Source organism: Lepidochelys kempii, chromosome 5 (genome assembly GCF_965140265.1).
Source record: "Lepidochelys kempii isolate rLepKem1 chromosome 5, rLepKem1.hap2, whole genome shotgun sequence".
Lineage (NCBI taxonomy): Eukaryota > Metazoa > Chordata > Testudines > Cheloniidae > Lepidochelys > Lepidochelys kempii.
This window is the reverse complement of record NC_133260.1, coordinates 79,729,518-79,747,359: the sequence shown is the minus strand read 5'-3', so window position 1 is coordinate 79,747,359 and position 17,842 is coordinate 79,729,518. Positions and strand designations below refer to the sequence as shown.

Sequence of the window (17,842 nt, the reverse complement as noted above, 5' to 3'; positions counted from 1 at the left end):
CAGAACCATTATAGTTACTATTCCTTTCACTTAAGAGGACCCATAAATGTCTGAAATGTCTGTAAGCTCAACCCTCTTTATAACCTCCATTCATCAGGGTGAATTAGCTGAAAAAATCGAAGAACAAAGATACAATTTTATAGTCACGTGATCCATTTTTGATGTAATCCCCTGTATAGGAATCTCTCCACCCCAATGTATAACCAAATGTAAAAACAGTAACTTGATGTGGCATTTATTGTTTATCTGCAGGGGCCTATCTCTCGCCAGGATTTCATTATCCTGTTTATGGGAAGATGTCAGGGAGAGAAGAGGCGGAGAAAGTCAATACCAGCCCTAGCATCAACGCAAAATCAACCACTGAATCTAAAGCACTGGATTTGCTCCAGCAGCATGCCAACCAGTACCGCAGCAAGTCCCCTGCTGTAAGGCTTCATCTGTTGTTATTGAACAGCAATACATCTGGGGTTGGGTAGGGAAAGGGCAGAGAACATCATCCAAACATGTGCATAGTCAAGCTATGACTATATTTTTAATATCTGCATCTAAATCCAAAGTAATTTAAAATCAGGGTGCTTCCCTGGCATATACTGGAAGTGACAAGTATAATAGGATTCTTGCTAATATACTTCCTAATATAAGTAGCAGATTTATATGGAAATCCAGATTCATAGATAGCTCTTGGTACATGGTACGCTTTATTAAAGTTTACCAAGAAGATCCTGTTTGAAAACAGATAATGAGATTAAAAAGTTGAACTACGGGATTTGGTAATATCCCTTCAATATATTTGCTGCGGAGCTGTTATCTTCTGAATAGCAAATTACTAAAATCCTGTTTTGGAGACTTGCATGTCAGAGTAAACCGTGTTATTTTGCCTTCAGATAAGTCAGTAAAGTTGTAATTGATGAAAGATAGTTTTGAAATAGCTCTCCTGCTCCTGAGAGTTGGTTCAGTCCCCAGTGCAAATGAAAGAAGTCCAAGGACTGATTTACACCGGCTGCCACCAGCTCAAATAGGCTGTTAGAGCAGCCAGGAATCAGCTGGGCATAAGGGAGCCTATAGGCCACCTCCTCCTGCAGAATTGGTGGGAGAAGAGGTGGTTTGTGGCTGCTGTGTGATGCCTGAGGATCCCTTTATCCTGAGAGTATGGCTACACCAGCCTTAGGGCAGCTTTCTATTCTGGGGAGCAAAGCAAATCCGCTCCAGTTTACTGGAGAATCAGATCTCATAGTTCGTGTTTAAATGTCCATTGCTAGATACCCAGAGTGAGTGTATTGGTTGTGATATTCTCAATTTAAAAAATATTATATACATTTTCTTTTACCTTTTTATTGTCAGCCTGTGGAAAAATCTACAGCTGAGCGTGAGCGGGAAGCAGAGAGGGAGCGAGATCGTCACTCCCCCTTTAGCCAGCGGCACCTTCATACACACCACCACACACACGTTGGAATGGGCTACCCACTTATACCTGGGCAATATGACCCATTTCAAGGTGAGCTGTGGCTTCTGACTGTAGGATCGATGTGTCTTTTAAAGTCATTTAATTGATGTTGCAAGTGTGATGTGAAGCTATTTTAATAGAAACCCGTGTTTTACGGAAACCAGAAAAAATAGTTTACATCTAGGGAGAAGGTTTGAAAACACTCAGCAAGGACTAAGCTGGTAACACCAAATGACACTATAGCTACAGCTTCATGCTTGAGTAATACTGTTTTAGAACTCAACCACTGATTGCCAGTAAATTATTAAAATTTTACTTGTCAGCTAGGATATCATTCACATGAGTATTTTCAACGATAATAAAAACTGACACTAACTGATTAGAAAGACCCAAAGGAGGTAAAAAAATAAACTTTTTTACACAATTAGTCTTGTGTAAACAATGGAGAGAGCATGGCAAAGAGAAAAGCTTTTAATTTTGAACAAATTTTATGTACAAGAGAGACCCTGCAGTCAACCTTGAGATTTTCACAGCTACAGCTTCTCAATAGCACATGATCTGTTTTTATTTAGGTGAATTCAGCACGTATTGTTGCAGTCAAGGAAAAAGAAGCACAATAAGAGATGCATGAAAGATCATTCATTCTCTCTTGATTTACCCCAGGTTTTCTTCCTTTTCTGACACTGTTCTAGCAGAATTAAGATTTCCTCCCCTGCAGTGAAGTACACACTAGTACAGTTTGTAGCTAAAATGACATTAATTCATTGTGTTCTCTCAGTGCCTTAGAGTCATTTTCCTATGCAAAAGTCTTGAATATTTCTAAATTGGATTCAGTGATTCCATACGCCTTATGGGATGCATTATGCTCATTCAGTGGGAGAAATTTAAAATGAGAAGTTACTACGGAAGTATTGTATTCCAAGCAGCTAGCATGTCGTTTCTTTAATTCACTGTGACTTTTGATTCTTGTTGTTTCCTGGTACCCATTATTTCAACTGAGCTTCCTATTCAGGAATTCATACAAACCGTTTAGCACCATGCAGTGCAGTGCTTGGAAAGAAATACAATAAGGTAGAATGCCATATTTTCTTGTAAAATGCCTATTAAGGAGAATTCAGTACATTATATTAAGGCAAATTGGTCAGACCAGGCAAATTGTCTTACCTCTCTTACCTGAAATATTTGATGTATGCATCCTGCAAAAAGTGATTGGCTGCTATTTATGGTTTTTGAACTGACGACAATACTTATCTTCCTGAACACCATAAAATCCAAAAGTATATCCACAGTCTTCTGTTTCTTCTTTCCTTCAGGGTTGACCTCTGCTGCCCTTGTTGCCACTCAGCAGGTGGCTGCTCAGGCATCTGCATCTGGTATGTTTCCTGCACAAAGAAGGTAAATATCTTGTAACCCTTGAATTATACTTACATAGACATCTTAATAGAGAGGGAGGAAGCAAATTATAGGTTTCTAAGACTGGAGATCTGCATCCTTATAGACAGCAGCTTTTATTGAGAAGGGAGGGGGGTTTTTTGGTTAATTGTAGCTCTATTCTTCCGAACAAGACACTTGTCGTTGACCCTCATACTATAATCATAATGTAGATAATTAATCAATGAAATAGACTGCTTCTTCTCTGAGATTTTCAGAGAATATCCTTTACCTCTTGGTACTATTAAAGTAAAACAAGTTATTATGAAGTATATAATTAGGATTCAAAATATTTTCATAAAAGGCAAGCAAGGGATTCATTTTGGAGTAGATCCATCTAAAGTTGAGTAAACTTCTGCTCTTATGTATAAGTACAAGTCTATCTGGCTTCCTGATTTGCAGATACTTTTATTGGAAATAAAATATTTTTAGAAGGTACATTAAAGATTATATTATTTTAAAGTTACCTAAGAATCAAATGTAAACGGTTTACTTGCTTTTAAATAGAATTTACTTTTCAACCTCTAAAGGAAATGAAAACCTGATATATAATAAAAATTCTGTCTTAAGTGAAAAGCTCAACTCTGCCTTAACAATGGAGTATCCACAAACACTTCCAGAATAAATCTTACGCACTAAAATTACCAATTTTCATGACTTTATCACAAGTGCCGTGATATATGGTGTTTTTCTTAAAGTCCCAGCTCCCCAGAGGCAGTGATTACATGAGAATCTCACCTTTCATTTGAATAAAAAGCAAGTTTTTAGCACTCAGTGTTGTAGAGACAAGCCTGAGCACATGACCCAAGTGCACCCTAAAGGTTCAGAAACTAGAAGAGACACAAACTATTCCTTTCCCCCTCTCAATTTTATTATTTTTAAAAAATCTCATGATTTGGAGCAGGGGGCTAGGTTTGGCAATACTAATTACATGTGTTTAGTTTCACAGTTTTTGTGCATTTCAAGAGTTCAGAGTTAAATGATGGAAAAGGATATCCTACTAAAACCTCTTTTTTCTTTCTTTCTTTTTTTTTTAGAGAATGAGGAGTTTGGAAATGTACATTGTCATGTGACTGGATCACATGAGGAAGCGCTTTATTACAGACATCAGTTCCATGGTGTTAATTTGAAATGCCTTAATGGCAGGCAAAAACCAGTCATTTCGTTTTTGTAAATTGCAGATTTTATCACAGAGTAACAAATGTTGCTGTAATTAGACTTCTGTTTTTATATATATATATATATATGCGCGTATATATATATATAAATATATATATATTCTTTACTTTTTTTTGTATCGGTAACCAGGCTCGCACACTGGGTCTGCTGCTAAGTTGCAAACCACACAATAAAGGAAAAATGTATTTGTCATGTTTAGAAAAATGTTAACCACAAAAGGCCGGTTTTTTTTTTTTTTTTTGCTTTTTGCTTTTTAATTGTAAATAAATAATATTATGTATCAGTGTGCCTGAACCTTGCATACCCTTCTAATATTGCCCACAAGCCCTCAGAGAGGCTAACTGTGATGATGACACTTTGGTACAATTTAGATGTCTATTTGGTGGCTCCTGTTAAGATGCATCAGTGTAAAATGTTACTGTACTCACTGTTTCATTGTAATTGTGTATTGTGAAAAATATACATTTGGAAGGCATGGGGTTGCCAGTACCACAAAAACTGTGTTGTACATAATGTATAGATTTTAAATGGGGAAATAATGAGTATCTGTGAATAATGAAATGTCTTTTTTTTTTATAATCTTGAATGGCAAATAACCCAATAGCCTGCATACCAGAAGACATCTGTGATTGTTCTATTACTTGAATAGTCCTGCAGTCTTTTTTTTAATGTTTACAATTATCCAGTTTTAGAAGAGAGACTTTAATGCCATTGCCTGGTTACTTGTTTTATGCTGTAATCTAGTTTATTTTATGTAAAATGTATATTGAATGCTTTCATTTTTATACCTGCCTTAAATAATTTGGCAATCAGAATAAAAAAAAAAAGTTGTTTTTGTACTTTTTGGCGTCTGTCTCACTTTGCTTTCCTCTGCCCAGCTCAGAGAGAGATTGTGTCCTAGTTACCAACAGGTATGTTTGACAGACTCTGGAGGCACTATACAGTTGTTAGTGTCCCCAGAAGGACTTTTGGCTTGGTTCCCAGGCAGCACTCACCAGTTTGGCAGCTAAGCTATCCTTGAATAAGGTGAAGCATGAATCCACACTCTCCATGCCCAGCCTGTTCCATTTTCTCCTTGCCCTTTCTTCCTTTTGGGCACATAGGGCCTGAGCCAAAACTGCAGTTAAAGGAGGTCTTTCCATCTACCTCAGTAGGCTTTGGATCAGGTCCCTAGTACCCATGAGTGATCTTTCTGATATTTACACCTCTAATACCTTCAGCTGAGAAATGACTGGCTGTGTGCACTAGAAATGCTAACCAAACTTTGCCCTGGATTTAACCTGTGCAGCCTTACGTTGTGGAGTTGATTGTGTGTACCTGTGGACAGAACTAGGCCACCTTTATTTTAAATATTCCTACCCATACTACCCAAGAACATGTTGTTGCGTTAACAAGAAACAATGAGCTTAAAGCACTGGGCTTAAATTGCAGCAAGGGAAGTTTAGGTTGGACATTAGGGAAAACTTCCTAACTGTCAGAGTGGTTAAGCATGGGAGTAAATTGCCTAGGAAGGTTGTGGAATCTCTATCACTGGAGATGTTTAAGAGCAGGTTAGACAAACATCGGTCAGGAATGGTCTAAATAATACTTAGTCCTGCCATGAATTCAGGGGACTGGACAAGATGACCTCTCGAGGTCCCTTCCAGTTCTATGATCCTATGGTTGTCCGATAGTTTTGTTCCACTGCAGTAAGTAGAGTACAAAATGATAATAAAATTAATGCATGAAAGAAACAGATGGTTAGCCAGGTTATTTCGGGTGTCAACTTTATCCTTGATTGTGTACCACTGACATTCCTCAGCAAATACAGGGGTGTTTGAACTCTCATTCTCTATTCTGATGACAACTTGCACTGCCAGAGGTCAGAGCTTGTATATGAAGTGGGTACCGTTTTTCTTGCTTAGTGGATACTAAATGCACAAGGGTGAATTAAAGATTCCCAACAGACAAGCATACTTGAATTTGTTATATTACTTTGATGAATCTGCCATTAATGTTGCTATAATTGTTTTACTTTTATGGACATAAAATCAGCCCCCTTAGTGGCTAGTAATAAGGTTTATTGATTTTACTATACATTATTCATCTCTGGGTTGCTCTTATCATCTAGTCTTGAACACATGTGGGAAGCTTGTAGTGCTGACACAGTTCAAATTAACTTAATCAAGAAATGGGGAAAAAAGGATGTATTCCTTGGGGAGGTGGGGTGTCCTTCAAATACAGAATTCTTGACCACTTAGATAAGTGTTGTATTACTTCTACATTAAAATTTCAATTGGTTTTGTATTGAAATGTGCCATTGATTTGCAGCCTTCGCCTTTAACACTTCCACAGCAAAACAGACCTCATATTCACACTATTGGTGATTCTGATTTAGTGTGGCTTAAGAATGAGTGTCCGTAAGTAACCAGAATGAATTACTCTGATTGATATGGGGTAAGCAGCCATTTAAAAGATGATTAATGACAGGGTTTCATTACAGTCTTTAGGCTGTAAGAGAGGCTAGCAGCCAAAGCCATTCATTTTTTTTCCCTCCACTGACGATTAATCTGTTCTTCCTTCTCTGTGGCTTTCCTTTGGCTTTAACACTTTGAGGGACAAACATCTTTGCAATTGTGAACCGCTAGAAGGAGTACACCATGGCTGACCTCTTCCAAAGCCAGGAAGTGGCCATGCTGCCAAGCATCAACAGTCAGGCACGATATACACTTCTGCCTCAGCTATGTGAAGGCTGAGACTCCAAAAAATCAATGAAGAGAGGAGACAATGTGGGGGAAACTCTCACCAGCCCAGGACCTGTCTGAATACAAGAAAAGTTGGGCCTCCCTGCTAAGCCATCTCCTCACTGGGGGCTTTATCTCTCAGGCTAGGTCTACACAGCAAAGAAACCCACCCGGCTGGCCTGTGCCAGCCGACTTGGGCTAAGGGGCTATTTAATTGCAGTGTAGACTTCTGGGCTCAGGCTGGAGCCTGGGCTCTAGGACTCTGCAAGGTAGGAGGGTCCCAGAGCCTGGGCTGCAGCCTGGGCCCAGAAGTCTACACAGCAATGAAACAGCCCTGCAGTCCGAGCCCTGTGAGCCAGTCTAACGTGACTCCCCTGATGCTGCAGAGTGGCATTTCAGGGGTGTGGTGACAGACACAAGGATAGTCCTGCCCTAGTTGCCGCTAGTGAAATGTATCTCGCTCTGCTCACTCCAGCAGCAACAAGCACCTGCTCCATTCCATCTCTTCTCCAGGGTGACTAATGTACCCAGAAGTAGGTGCTGCCTTTGCTCTTCAATATGATTTTCATCCCAGTACATTCTTGGGCCTGACAACCCCTTCATGAGACCTGAAACCTGTGGAGGGAGTAAAGCAATAAGCGACGGCTTCCCAGTTTGTTTCTTCGTGCTCCCAGGTGCTCTGTGGGAGAGTCCACAAAGGCACAGAGAATCCCAGAAGAGGCGCTATTAGTATCACTACAGGTATACTGACAATTTCAACATCTAACTTTAGTTCTGTTGTCCTTCAGCCTTTCTATCTATCTGTTGAAGGACCATAGACCTCCCTACCTTCTACACCTCCAGAACACCTCTCATCTGTCTCCTGTTTGAGGTCCTACTGTCATCTCAAAATCAACACTTAAAAAAATGGATATGAGAGACCAGATTCCCTTCTTTCATCTGGTCCCTTTTTTGCTGGTCCCACCAGTACAAAGGGACTGTAAAGCCAGCAGAACCAATTTATTGGGAATTCTGCCTGGTATCGGGGAACCCTTAGAACTAGTAGAGCTGGTTCTATGCCAGTCCCTCCAGGTACTTGATATAGTGGTTTGGTTGGAGATAGGCCTGGAGAATCACTACTCTGGAAATTCCTAGGTGGCCCCTGGGGACCAGAGCCAGCCAGTATAGATTAGGGCAACCCTGAATCTGTGTTTAAAATATGTTAGGGATGGGAATGGCATAGTACTAGACCCACGATTGGGGAGCAGTACAGACCTCTTTTATGGCTCCCTACTTCAGGTGCACCCAATGGAAAATGGGAGTAGCAGAGAATGTAACTGCATTGTCTTCATTATTCCTTTCTTTCCTGTCTTTTGTCTATTACTACTGATGTCTACTGCATTTCATCTCCCTGACTGAAAATCTCAGTGTCCTCTTCACCATTTTTTTTCTCTTCTCTCCTACTCCAATCTCCAGACAATAAGTCCTCCAGCTTTTTCCTCTTTAATATCTACCAAAACCCACTCTTTTCTCACTATCCTCACTGCTAAAACTGTATGTATATGCTTGGTTATTTCTCCCTTTGATTACTTCACCTTTCTCCTTTCTGGCCTCTCCTATCGTTACCTTTGCTTTCCAAACTATCCATAACTTCCTCTTCTGCCACACTGACCACACCTCTCCCATATTTTTTCATTGATTTCCTGTCATCTGCATCAAATTCAAGTTTCCTGTCATCTTCAGGACTCTAGAGTTTTTCAACCAGGCATAAATTTCCCCCAATTCCCCTTCTCTCTCTCTCTCTCTCCTCTCTCTACTATGTCTTATCATGTTGCTCTACCCATCTCTTGTTTTCATTGCAATCTTGGCTCTACAGCTTTTATTCCAATGGCCTATATGCCTGAACCAGTTTCCTGTTAACTGGCCACTAAGTCCCCTCTCTTGCCTTCAAAACACCTCTCTTCCAGGATTCCATCTTCCTTGGTCTCCTCACTCTCCTTTCCCTGCACAGTTGTTCTGTATCATACACTGTGTGTATTTGTCTTTAGGCTCAGATCTTTGGGACAGGGAACACATCTCACTTTATGTTTATGTAGCACTCTGCGCATTTATTGCTCTATATGAATGATTTTTAAAATAACTCATGCTTTTATCTTTTCACTAGATAACACAATATGCTTATGAGTATTTTAAATAGAACAATTACTAACTACTTCTTTATGAGGCCTCGATACTTCCAAAAAAAAAAAAAAAAAAAAAAAGTTAAAAGGCTTGTTGAATCTGTCTTGTCCCCTTCAAAACTTGGGAAGAAATCATTTCTGTACTGGAATTTTAAAGGAGTTTCATTTAGTCTTTGTTTTCTTAGCCAGAATTGGAGATTTAGTCATGATTTATTGATTTGTGATCCGTCTTTCTTTAGTTTTTACAAAAAGATGGCTGTTCTCAATTTGCCCCAAATTCATCCCTTGGTAAACTCAGAATTCTGTATTAACTAATCTGACGCAATAACTCTTAACTACATTTTCCCTATACCTGATAACTTCTCTTTGGATAGGTCAGCATTTGCTAGATTCCTCAAAATTTCACTCAAATGCACAACCTGAACTCCTACCTTGGATTTCCAGAAGTATTAATAACACACACTATACTTTTCAAGTAAAAGATGTGTTGGTAAGGCATTGTATCTTGCTGAGATAAGAATTATGGTTGTGCAGCTGCACATGAGCTGGAAGAATTGTTTGAATGCTGAGGGTTGTTGTATAGTGGAATCGAATGGAAATATATTGTAGATTGGAGGAGAATCTGGGTATATAGGCAGTCCTCGGACTTTCAACACAATTGATTCCTGAAAATTGTGTCTTAAGTTGAAATGTCATAACGTGATTTTCCCATAGAAACAATGTCGGATCGAGCATCATAAAGTCGAAACCGACATTGGAAAGTCAAAACAGGATGTCAGTTTATAAACGTCATAAGTACCATTTGTCATAACTCGAACATCGTAAAATTGAGGACTGCCTGTATTTAGATAGCATGATGTCTCGGTGGCAAAGCATATGAACTGAGGTTGGATTGGATGTTAATGCAGCCTTGACTATATTTCTTTGATTTTAGTGTCTCCATTGCTAGGAAATGCACTAGACAGCCATAATTCTAAGTTAACATAGTTTTTGTTTGTTTGTTGGAGCCTTTCTATATTTCTGTTACTTGTTAACCAGCAACCTAAGATGACTGCATCAGACAGCAGAGAAATACGACTCTAGTAAGTACAATAAACTATCTGTGTTAGTTTAACATAGAGAAGGTCTATGTACAGTATTTCATTGTACTTTGTCTTCATCCTTTTTCGTTTTCTTTCACTATAGGAAATGAAAAATATTGCAGATATGTATTTTCACTAAGCTTTAGGAAAATGGGGTACCCTATTGTCTGTTCAAGCACTAATCGCTCATTCCAACTTTGGACCATTCCCTTGGTTCACTTTGCAACTCTCATTGGCCCCAGTGAGAACAGGAAATGACCCCTTTTTGTGCATACAATGTTTACAAGTTGAATCTGCTTCATTATGGAAAAACTGCAAAGATAGTGAATTTTTCACTTTCTTATCTGAGTCTTTAAGGACCATTGATGCACACAGAAAGCCATTAACATGTGCCGTGATTGGATGCTAGACCCCATTAAAATCCTCATGATGGTTGTTAGTATGCTAAATTATTCTTTCAACATCAGTGGCAACTCTGAAACTTCTTAGATGTTCTGATACATTAGCAAACTTTAGGATTTAGCAAATATAATTATTACTTACAGACTCAGAAAACTTATTTCCACCATAATACCATATAAATGTGCATTGGGGACTTTCAGAAGTAGTTTTTATTAAGGTGAATGAACCTTTAGGCACGGAGCTAATACGTGCAGTTCTATATCAGTGGAGTCATATATGTAGTCCTTTCAACACCATTTCCAAGCATTTTGAATGATATAACATTGTACCTTAATTATATGATTTCCATTATTTGAGTTTGCTGATGCTAGAATAGTGCTTATTTATTGCTTTCAGTGTAGTGTTACAATATTTGTTTATGAAACTGAATGGCATAGCAATTCCAGTTAAACATAACCATGAGGAAAGGAAGACTCTCTGAAAGCCAATTTAAATCCAGGGGGGGAGGGGAGAGTTTTAAAAATTGTTTTTGTGAAATATACAGTAAGTGATTTCTGCTTTTCTTTTTTGATTTGTGAGCAGGGTTGTATGGATTCTTTTAGCATGGGTCTATTTTCAGGCTACCTTTCTAATAGAAGGATGTATATATTGCTAAGCTCTATAAATTCACTGCAGGTTATGTTCTTCAGCAACACACTTATTTTCTTGAGTAGCATTAGCTAAGTGTAAAGGGGGGAAAGTGATTTTGTCTTTATGTACTTTAAATAAAACTCTGCTTGGATAATAAACATGAAGTGCTGTATAAAAACGTCCTGGAATTCTCTGGTTGAAAAATCTGCCAAACTGTTAAGGAGCTGCTGTGTGAATTCTGAGTTTTCTGCTTATTTTCAGCCTCTTATTAGTATGATACTGTATGTAAGTGTCTAGATCAGAGGTTCTCAAACTGTGGTCCGTGAGCTCCGTTCAGGTGGTCCGCTGATAGTTCCCTATAAGGTGCGCACCTGGGCGGCTGCACACGAGAGAATGAAAGGCCACACACCTAATTAGTGGAGCCGCACAGGAGGGGCTCCACTAATTAGGTGCCTGGACCCTGGAGAAGACGCACATGTAAGGTGAGGTGGTAGCCTTGAGGCGAATAGGGGGTAGGTGGGAGGGAGAAGTGGGGTGAGAAGAGGGGGTGGGGGAATTTGGGATGTGCAGGGCTGCAGCGGCCAGAGAAAGAGGTGATTTTTCCCAGCTCCAGGGCTGCAGCTGCTGGGGAGAGACAGCCCTCCTTCCCAGCCCTCCTTCCCAGCCTCGACAGGGGGGCTACCACGGCAGCGGAGAGAGGGCACATCCATGGCGTTGGAAAGGTAAGACTACTGATATTAAAATATGAGCTGTGTGCTTTTATTTGTAGAACAAATACAGTTAATTACGTTTTTTTATATATCTATATATAGTGCTTTTATCCAAAGTGCGTTATAATATAGTTAGCTAACGGTACAAACAACATTTGGAAAGATCATTAAGTGGTCCGCCGAGATCCTCAGCAATTTTCAAGTGGTCCAAGAAAATTTTCAAGTGGTCTAGATACTATCGTTTGCTTGGCCATCTCCACCTGTCACATTGCTGCTTTAATTTATAAGGACCTGTTTCTTCTTAAGCAAATTTAACCACATCTGAACTCCTTCAGTCAAACTCCACCAACCATCTGATGTAATAGAAATCAAGTTATGGAACAGAATGTTGTCCCCGACAAGTGTATTTTAAGTTTGGTGGCATTTATCTAGCAGTGAAAGGAGACTTATTTTACTTTGAGTCAGAGTTCTATGTAAACAGCACAATCTCTCTTAATCAGAGTATTTTCATGTTTTATCACCTGTTTCATTTTTTGTGTGTATTTTTGTCTTTATTCAGCTTTAATAGATACCTCAAACTGGGAATTCCCAGATGTTTGCAAGTACTATTTTGGATCCTTTGGTCAATGGTCCAGTCTTTTATTTTCAATGGTGTCTCTTGTTGGAGCCATGGTTATTTACTGGGTACTTATGTCCAACTTCCTGTTCAACACAGGAAAATTTATATACAGTAAGTATCAGTGTTTAAGTCTTTTCAGTTTGGTGTGAATCAAAATTCTAGGGACTGAAAAATGGGGACAAATTATCAGTCAGCTTTTTTGTAGCACTGGAGAAATTTAATTTTGAGCACCAATTTATAACCTCTCTAAAAGTTCTACAGTTCTCCAGGTGCATGCTTTTCTTTGAATGATTTTCAGTTAGACTTTCTTTAAAGAGCATCACAAAGCAAGGATGACTTTTGTTACCTTTTCTGCTTGCTGTAATTGTGTGTGTGTGTGTGTGTGTGTGTGTGTGTGTCTATTACTTTTCCATGCTGATGGACCTGTGTGTGTTTAGTGTATTGATATACATACACACAATAGATTTGGTCCTATTCTTGACAGCAAGTTAAAGAAGTATGGGCTGGATGAATGCACTATAAGGTGGGTAGAAAGTTGGCTAGATTGTCGGGCTCAACGGGTAGTGATCAATGGCTCCATGTCTAGATGGCAGCCAGTATCAAGTGGAGTGCCCCAAGGGTTGGTCCTGGGGCCGGTTTTGTTCAATGTCTTCATAAATGATCTGGAGGATGGTGTGGATTGCACTCTCCGCAAATTTGCGGATGTTACTAAACTAGGAGGAGTGGTAGATACGGTGGCAGGTAGGGATAGGATACAGAGGGACCTAGACAAACTGGAGGATTGGGCCAAAAGAAATCTGATGAGGTTCAACAAGGATAAATGCAGGGTCCTGCACTTAAGACGGAAGAATCCAATGCACCGCTACAGAATAGGGACCGAATGGCTAGGCAGCAGTTCTGCGGAAAAGGACCTAGGGGTGACAGTGGACGAGAAGCTGGATATGAGTCAACAGTGTGCCCTTGTTGCCAAGAAGGCCAATGGCATTTTGGGATGTATAAGTAGGGGCATAGCCAGCAGATCGAGGGACGTGATCGTTCCCCTCTGTTTGACATTGGTGAGGCCTCATCTGGAGTAGTGTGTCCAGTTTTGGGCCCCCACACTACAAGAAGGATGTGGAAAAATTCGAGAGAGTCCAGCGAAGGGCAACAAAAATGATTAGGGGTCTGGAACACATGACTTATGAGGAGAGGCTGGGGGAACTGGGATTATTTAGTCTGCAGAAGAGAAGAATTAGGGGGGATTTGATAGCTGCTTTCAACTACCTGAGAGGTGGTTCCAAAGAGGATGGTTCTAGACTATTCTCAGTGGTAGAAGATGACAGGACAAGGAGTAATGGTCTCAAGTTGCAGTGGGGGAGGTTTAGATTGGATATTAGGAAAAACTTCTTCACTAGGAGGGTGGTGAAACACTGGAATGCGTTACCTAGGGAGGTGGTGGAATCTCCTTCCTTCGATATTTTTAAGGTCAGGCTTGAGAAAGCCCTGGCTGGGATGATTTAGTTGGGGATTGGTCCTGCTTTGAGCAGGGGGTTGGACTAGATGACCTCCTGAGGTCCCTTCCAACCCTGATATTCTATGATTCTATGATTTGATGGTTAGCATGCCCAGCTACAAAAAGATCATCTTACTAAGGGTAGAAGTAACTTTTGGGGCCAAATTTCCTTTTTGTATGGACGACTGAAAATCAGAGAAGTTTTGTAATTGACTTTCATGGGAGCTGGATCATGCTCTGTGGGCTCAGTTGTGCCTTTTAGGTACTGGATCACACTAGGTGCATCGTGAAACCTCACTGCTCTAGGGGCAGCTCGCTAAGAGAATACAACATACTGGTTAACCTGCTTCTTGACCAGCTGGTTGTAGGGGCTTGGCCTTACCTCCTCCCTGCTCCCTTTTGCGTGCTTTGTTTCTCAGGATGCAGTAGGATATAGCAGATCCTGGGTTCGGGGCGGGGGCGTGGAAGCAGGGATTGTGCTGTACTTATTCATTGCACAGGGGTGGAGGAGGGAGACCTTTTGTATCCTTGCCTTGCCTGTCTCTGCTGCAGCTGAGCCTAAATGAGTAAATCTTTAAGTAATGCTGGGCCATATCATGCCATTGATTTTTAAACAGAACTCCCCAATGAAAAGATTGCTTAGCAATCAATGCTGTGATGGCCTCTCCCCTCCATTTATTGTAACATATTAATTTAATGCTTATTCTTGCCTCCAGTTTCTGCTCTGCTAATTCAGAATCATCCCACTTCAATATGAGTTGCCTAGTTCTAGGGTTTTCTTTATCAGAGACAGGTATTTGTTCGCTGGACCCTCAGCTTGTGTAAATGGCCGTAGCTCCATTTATGTCAGCTAAGGACCTAATCCAATGTTTGGAGTAGTGATTCATTGCTCCAAAGGGTAAGGAAGGTTCAGCAGGAGTTAACATAATCAGTTGGAAGTCACTGAAAATAATAAGTCAAACTCTGCTGTTCATTATAGTAATAAAAATTCCTTTAAGAAAGGTGGGATTACACTGGTGTAACTAAGGGCTGGTCTACACTAAAGCTGTAAATAGACCTATATTACGCTACTTCAGTTACTTAGGGTTGACTTGTCGCAGTGTCTACACCACACTGTTTCGACATGAGATGCTCTCCTGCCAACTTACCTTACGCTTCTCGGAGAGCTGGAGTACAGAAGTTGACAGGAGATTGCTCTACCATCAACTTAGCGGGTCTTCATCATACCCGCTAAATCGACACTGTTGCATCCATTGCAGCAGTGACAATTTAGCTGTAAGTGTAGACATGCCCTTAGATATGAATTTGGCTCACTGAACTAAGCTAATCAGTGCTATTAATAGACTTTTAGTGTGCACATGTGAACAAAACAAGGGAGATAAAGTTGGACCATTAGCTGAAAATCTGGCTTTTGACTCCTAAATCCCCCAGAGTTCAGGACATTCTGATCCATAATTTTGGATGAGCCTATTATAGACATAGGTAACTTTGCGCCCAGTTTGACACAATTAAATATTTTACAGGTAAAATTGGATAACGTGGATGCAGCTGATACAGACGCAAATTTTGCAGGTGCCATTCAGGCAAGCATATATGCAAATTTAGCCTTACATGTTTGTTCTGGGGCTCCATAATGTAAAGCGCCTTCCAATTAAAATGGCTCACATATTCCCTGGTGTTTCAGTCGTGCATATTGCAAATGTATTTCGCTGTGGGATTTAGGTGTCTTTGTTACATATACACACAGATAAAGGGAGAGACTGCATTTAAGAAAATCTACAGCTATATTTTAAAAAAAAACTTTCGGTTGCCAACAAGCAATGATGAATTTCTCTACTGTTTAATAATAAGCTAGTTAAGATACAAAAGAGAACAAAGAATTATTTTCAAAAGCCATTGGTAGTTACAACATAATGGTTTCATTATCTAAAGTTCATTCACAACAAGGACAAAAAAACATCCCTCTTGTGTACACTGAAGTGCTTTTCGTTTTTGAAAAAAAATCAATACCATATTCACACTAATGTTTGCTTGCATAAAATATTGACCGAAGTCACACTGGGTTTTACATAAAGACTTGAAAGCAATCTTGATTGTCTGAAAGGTTCTAATTGTTTTTTTTTTCCCATCCTGAAAGAGTAATGAAAGGACAACTTAAAAAAGCAGAATTACATAGTTATTTTATAACTGGCACTAACAAATTTCACCCATTACCATGTCTATTCTGTAAGCAATGAACGTGTGGCTCCCAATTAATCTAGTGTACCTCCAGGCAAGGTCTAAATCAGCTGTATACAGCTAAAGCAATTTGCACACAGCTACAAGCAAATTGGAAAATAAGTGTTTCCCACTACTGCCTATCTTTTCAAGCCAAATACACAATCAGTATTCTGACAGCAGCGTTTTATCATGTTCTTTGCAGCTATCAATTTTAATTATAACAATTATTGATTAGTTGGGAAAGTGAATAATCTAATGATCAGATGAGGTTGGTGAGGCTGCGGGGATCTTTTTTACTTTTATGCAGAGGTCCATTCAATGTTAAGAAATATCAGCCAGAGAACATAACTGTATCACACCGCTGAGCTTACATAGCTGTAATTGAGGCTGTGCCAGTGGATTTTACACTGAACTGCTCTTTTTAGGATTTTAAAATTGTGCTGCAAAAATCTAATATAAACTGAATCATGGCATATAAGGGATCAATCCAGAAATTTAGGCCCACATTTTCAAACATATGCACTTAAAGCTATGCACCTACATTCATTTTAAAGCACCTAAATAAGTGACCTGCTACACAAGTGATGCTGAACACTCACAGCTCCCCATTGACATGGGCTATTTTGTTAATTTATCTAATTTTAGGCACAAGCTATTTGTTCTTCTGGTTTGATCCCTCAGTCAAAACAGAGAGGAAAGAAATATCCAACCCTTGCTTGAAAGTGCATGGGCATAAGAGAGTTACTTCAATTCAATTTAATAAGCAAGATATAACAAAACCTTCTAATTAGAGCTGGCACTCAGCCATCAAGTTTGCATCTAAACTTTTCCAAAGTCTGGTTCCAACCCTTTGGTCTACCCCATCTCTGCCATCCTCTTTGCCATGTTGCTGAAGATCTCTTTTTTACACTTTCATTTTGGTTTGAGCTATTCAAAATATTGAGCTGATGTTACTGTAACATAAAGAAGATGTTCAAGGATACTGTAAACTGTCTGCTTCTGCTAAGGCTGAAGATATTAGCATGACCATGAGAACCTCTCCGACATCTCCTCCTTCACAGCCATAACAGCCATAATGCTCAATCCCATGATGTGCCCAGCACCTTCTGCAAGGTAAGGAGTTTCCAGCTCCAGCTGAAGTCAACAGAAACTGAGGAGACATTTTGCAGGCTCCGAGAGCACTCAGCAGGATCAGATTCTTGGTTATCAAATTAACCATTTTGATTGATGTTGAATGTAAGGCAATGTAATTGATAGATGTGATAAACAGCATTTCAGATACAGCTACAAATACGGGGTATACAACTTTGGAGCTGGTGCACTGCATGGCAGCTCAGAAGCTATGGCAGGCTACTACATCAAAGAGGTTAGCCCCATCAGTAAAGAAGAAGAAGAATATATTTTCAAAGAAAAGCACAAGGTTTTAGTCATACAACTCCCACTGATTTGGATAAGAGTTTGGCAACTAATAATCTGCTTATAAAGTGTAAAGGAATACATCCTTAAATTAGGCAAAATGCCACCCCTACTTAATCAGGAGCAGAAAAATATGCTTACAGCTTCTGACCTTGCAATGAAAAAAACAAAAGAAAAGAGATCAGACATGAAAAAATCTGAAGATACACACATATACCACGAATGTGCTTAATACATGCACATATACTTTTAAGAGCAAAATTAACATCTAATAACAACAAATATTAATAGAAACCATATCTTGTTTTATATATACAGTAGAACCTCAGAGTTAT

General features: G+C 39.6%; 1 protein-coding gene across 3 annotated transcripts in view; it reads left to right on the top strand.

Annotated features, from left to right (window-relative positions):
• ZNF608 (zinc finger protein 608) overlaps positions 1–4,893 on the top strand; it is a 106,600-nt gene extending 101,707 nt beyond the window's left edge. For 2 of the 3 annotated variants that reach the window (XM_073344840.1, XM_073344838.1), the window contains exons 7-10: positions 253–425; positions 1,342–1,495; positions 2,758–2,839; positions 3,913–4,893. In XM_073344840.1, coding sequence (XP_073200941.1) covers positions 253–425; positions 1,342–1,495; positions 2,758–2,839; positions 3,913–3,919 — 416 coding nt within the window. In that variant the 3' untranslated portion in view covers positions 3,920–4,893. Of the gene's footprint in view, positions 1–252; positions 426–1,341; positions 1,496–2,757; positions 2,844–3,912 lie in introns of those variants that run through there. The other variant, XM_073344841.1, reaches the window with a different exon arrangement.
• The last annotated feature ends 12,949 nt before the right edge of the window (positions 4,894–17,842 follow it).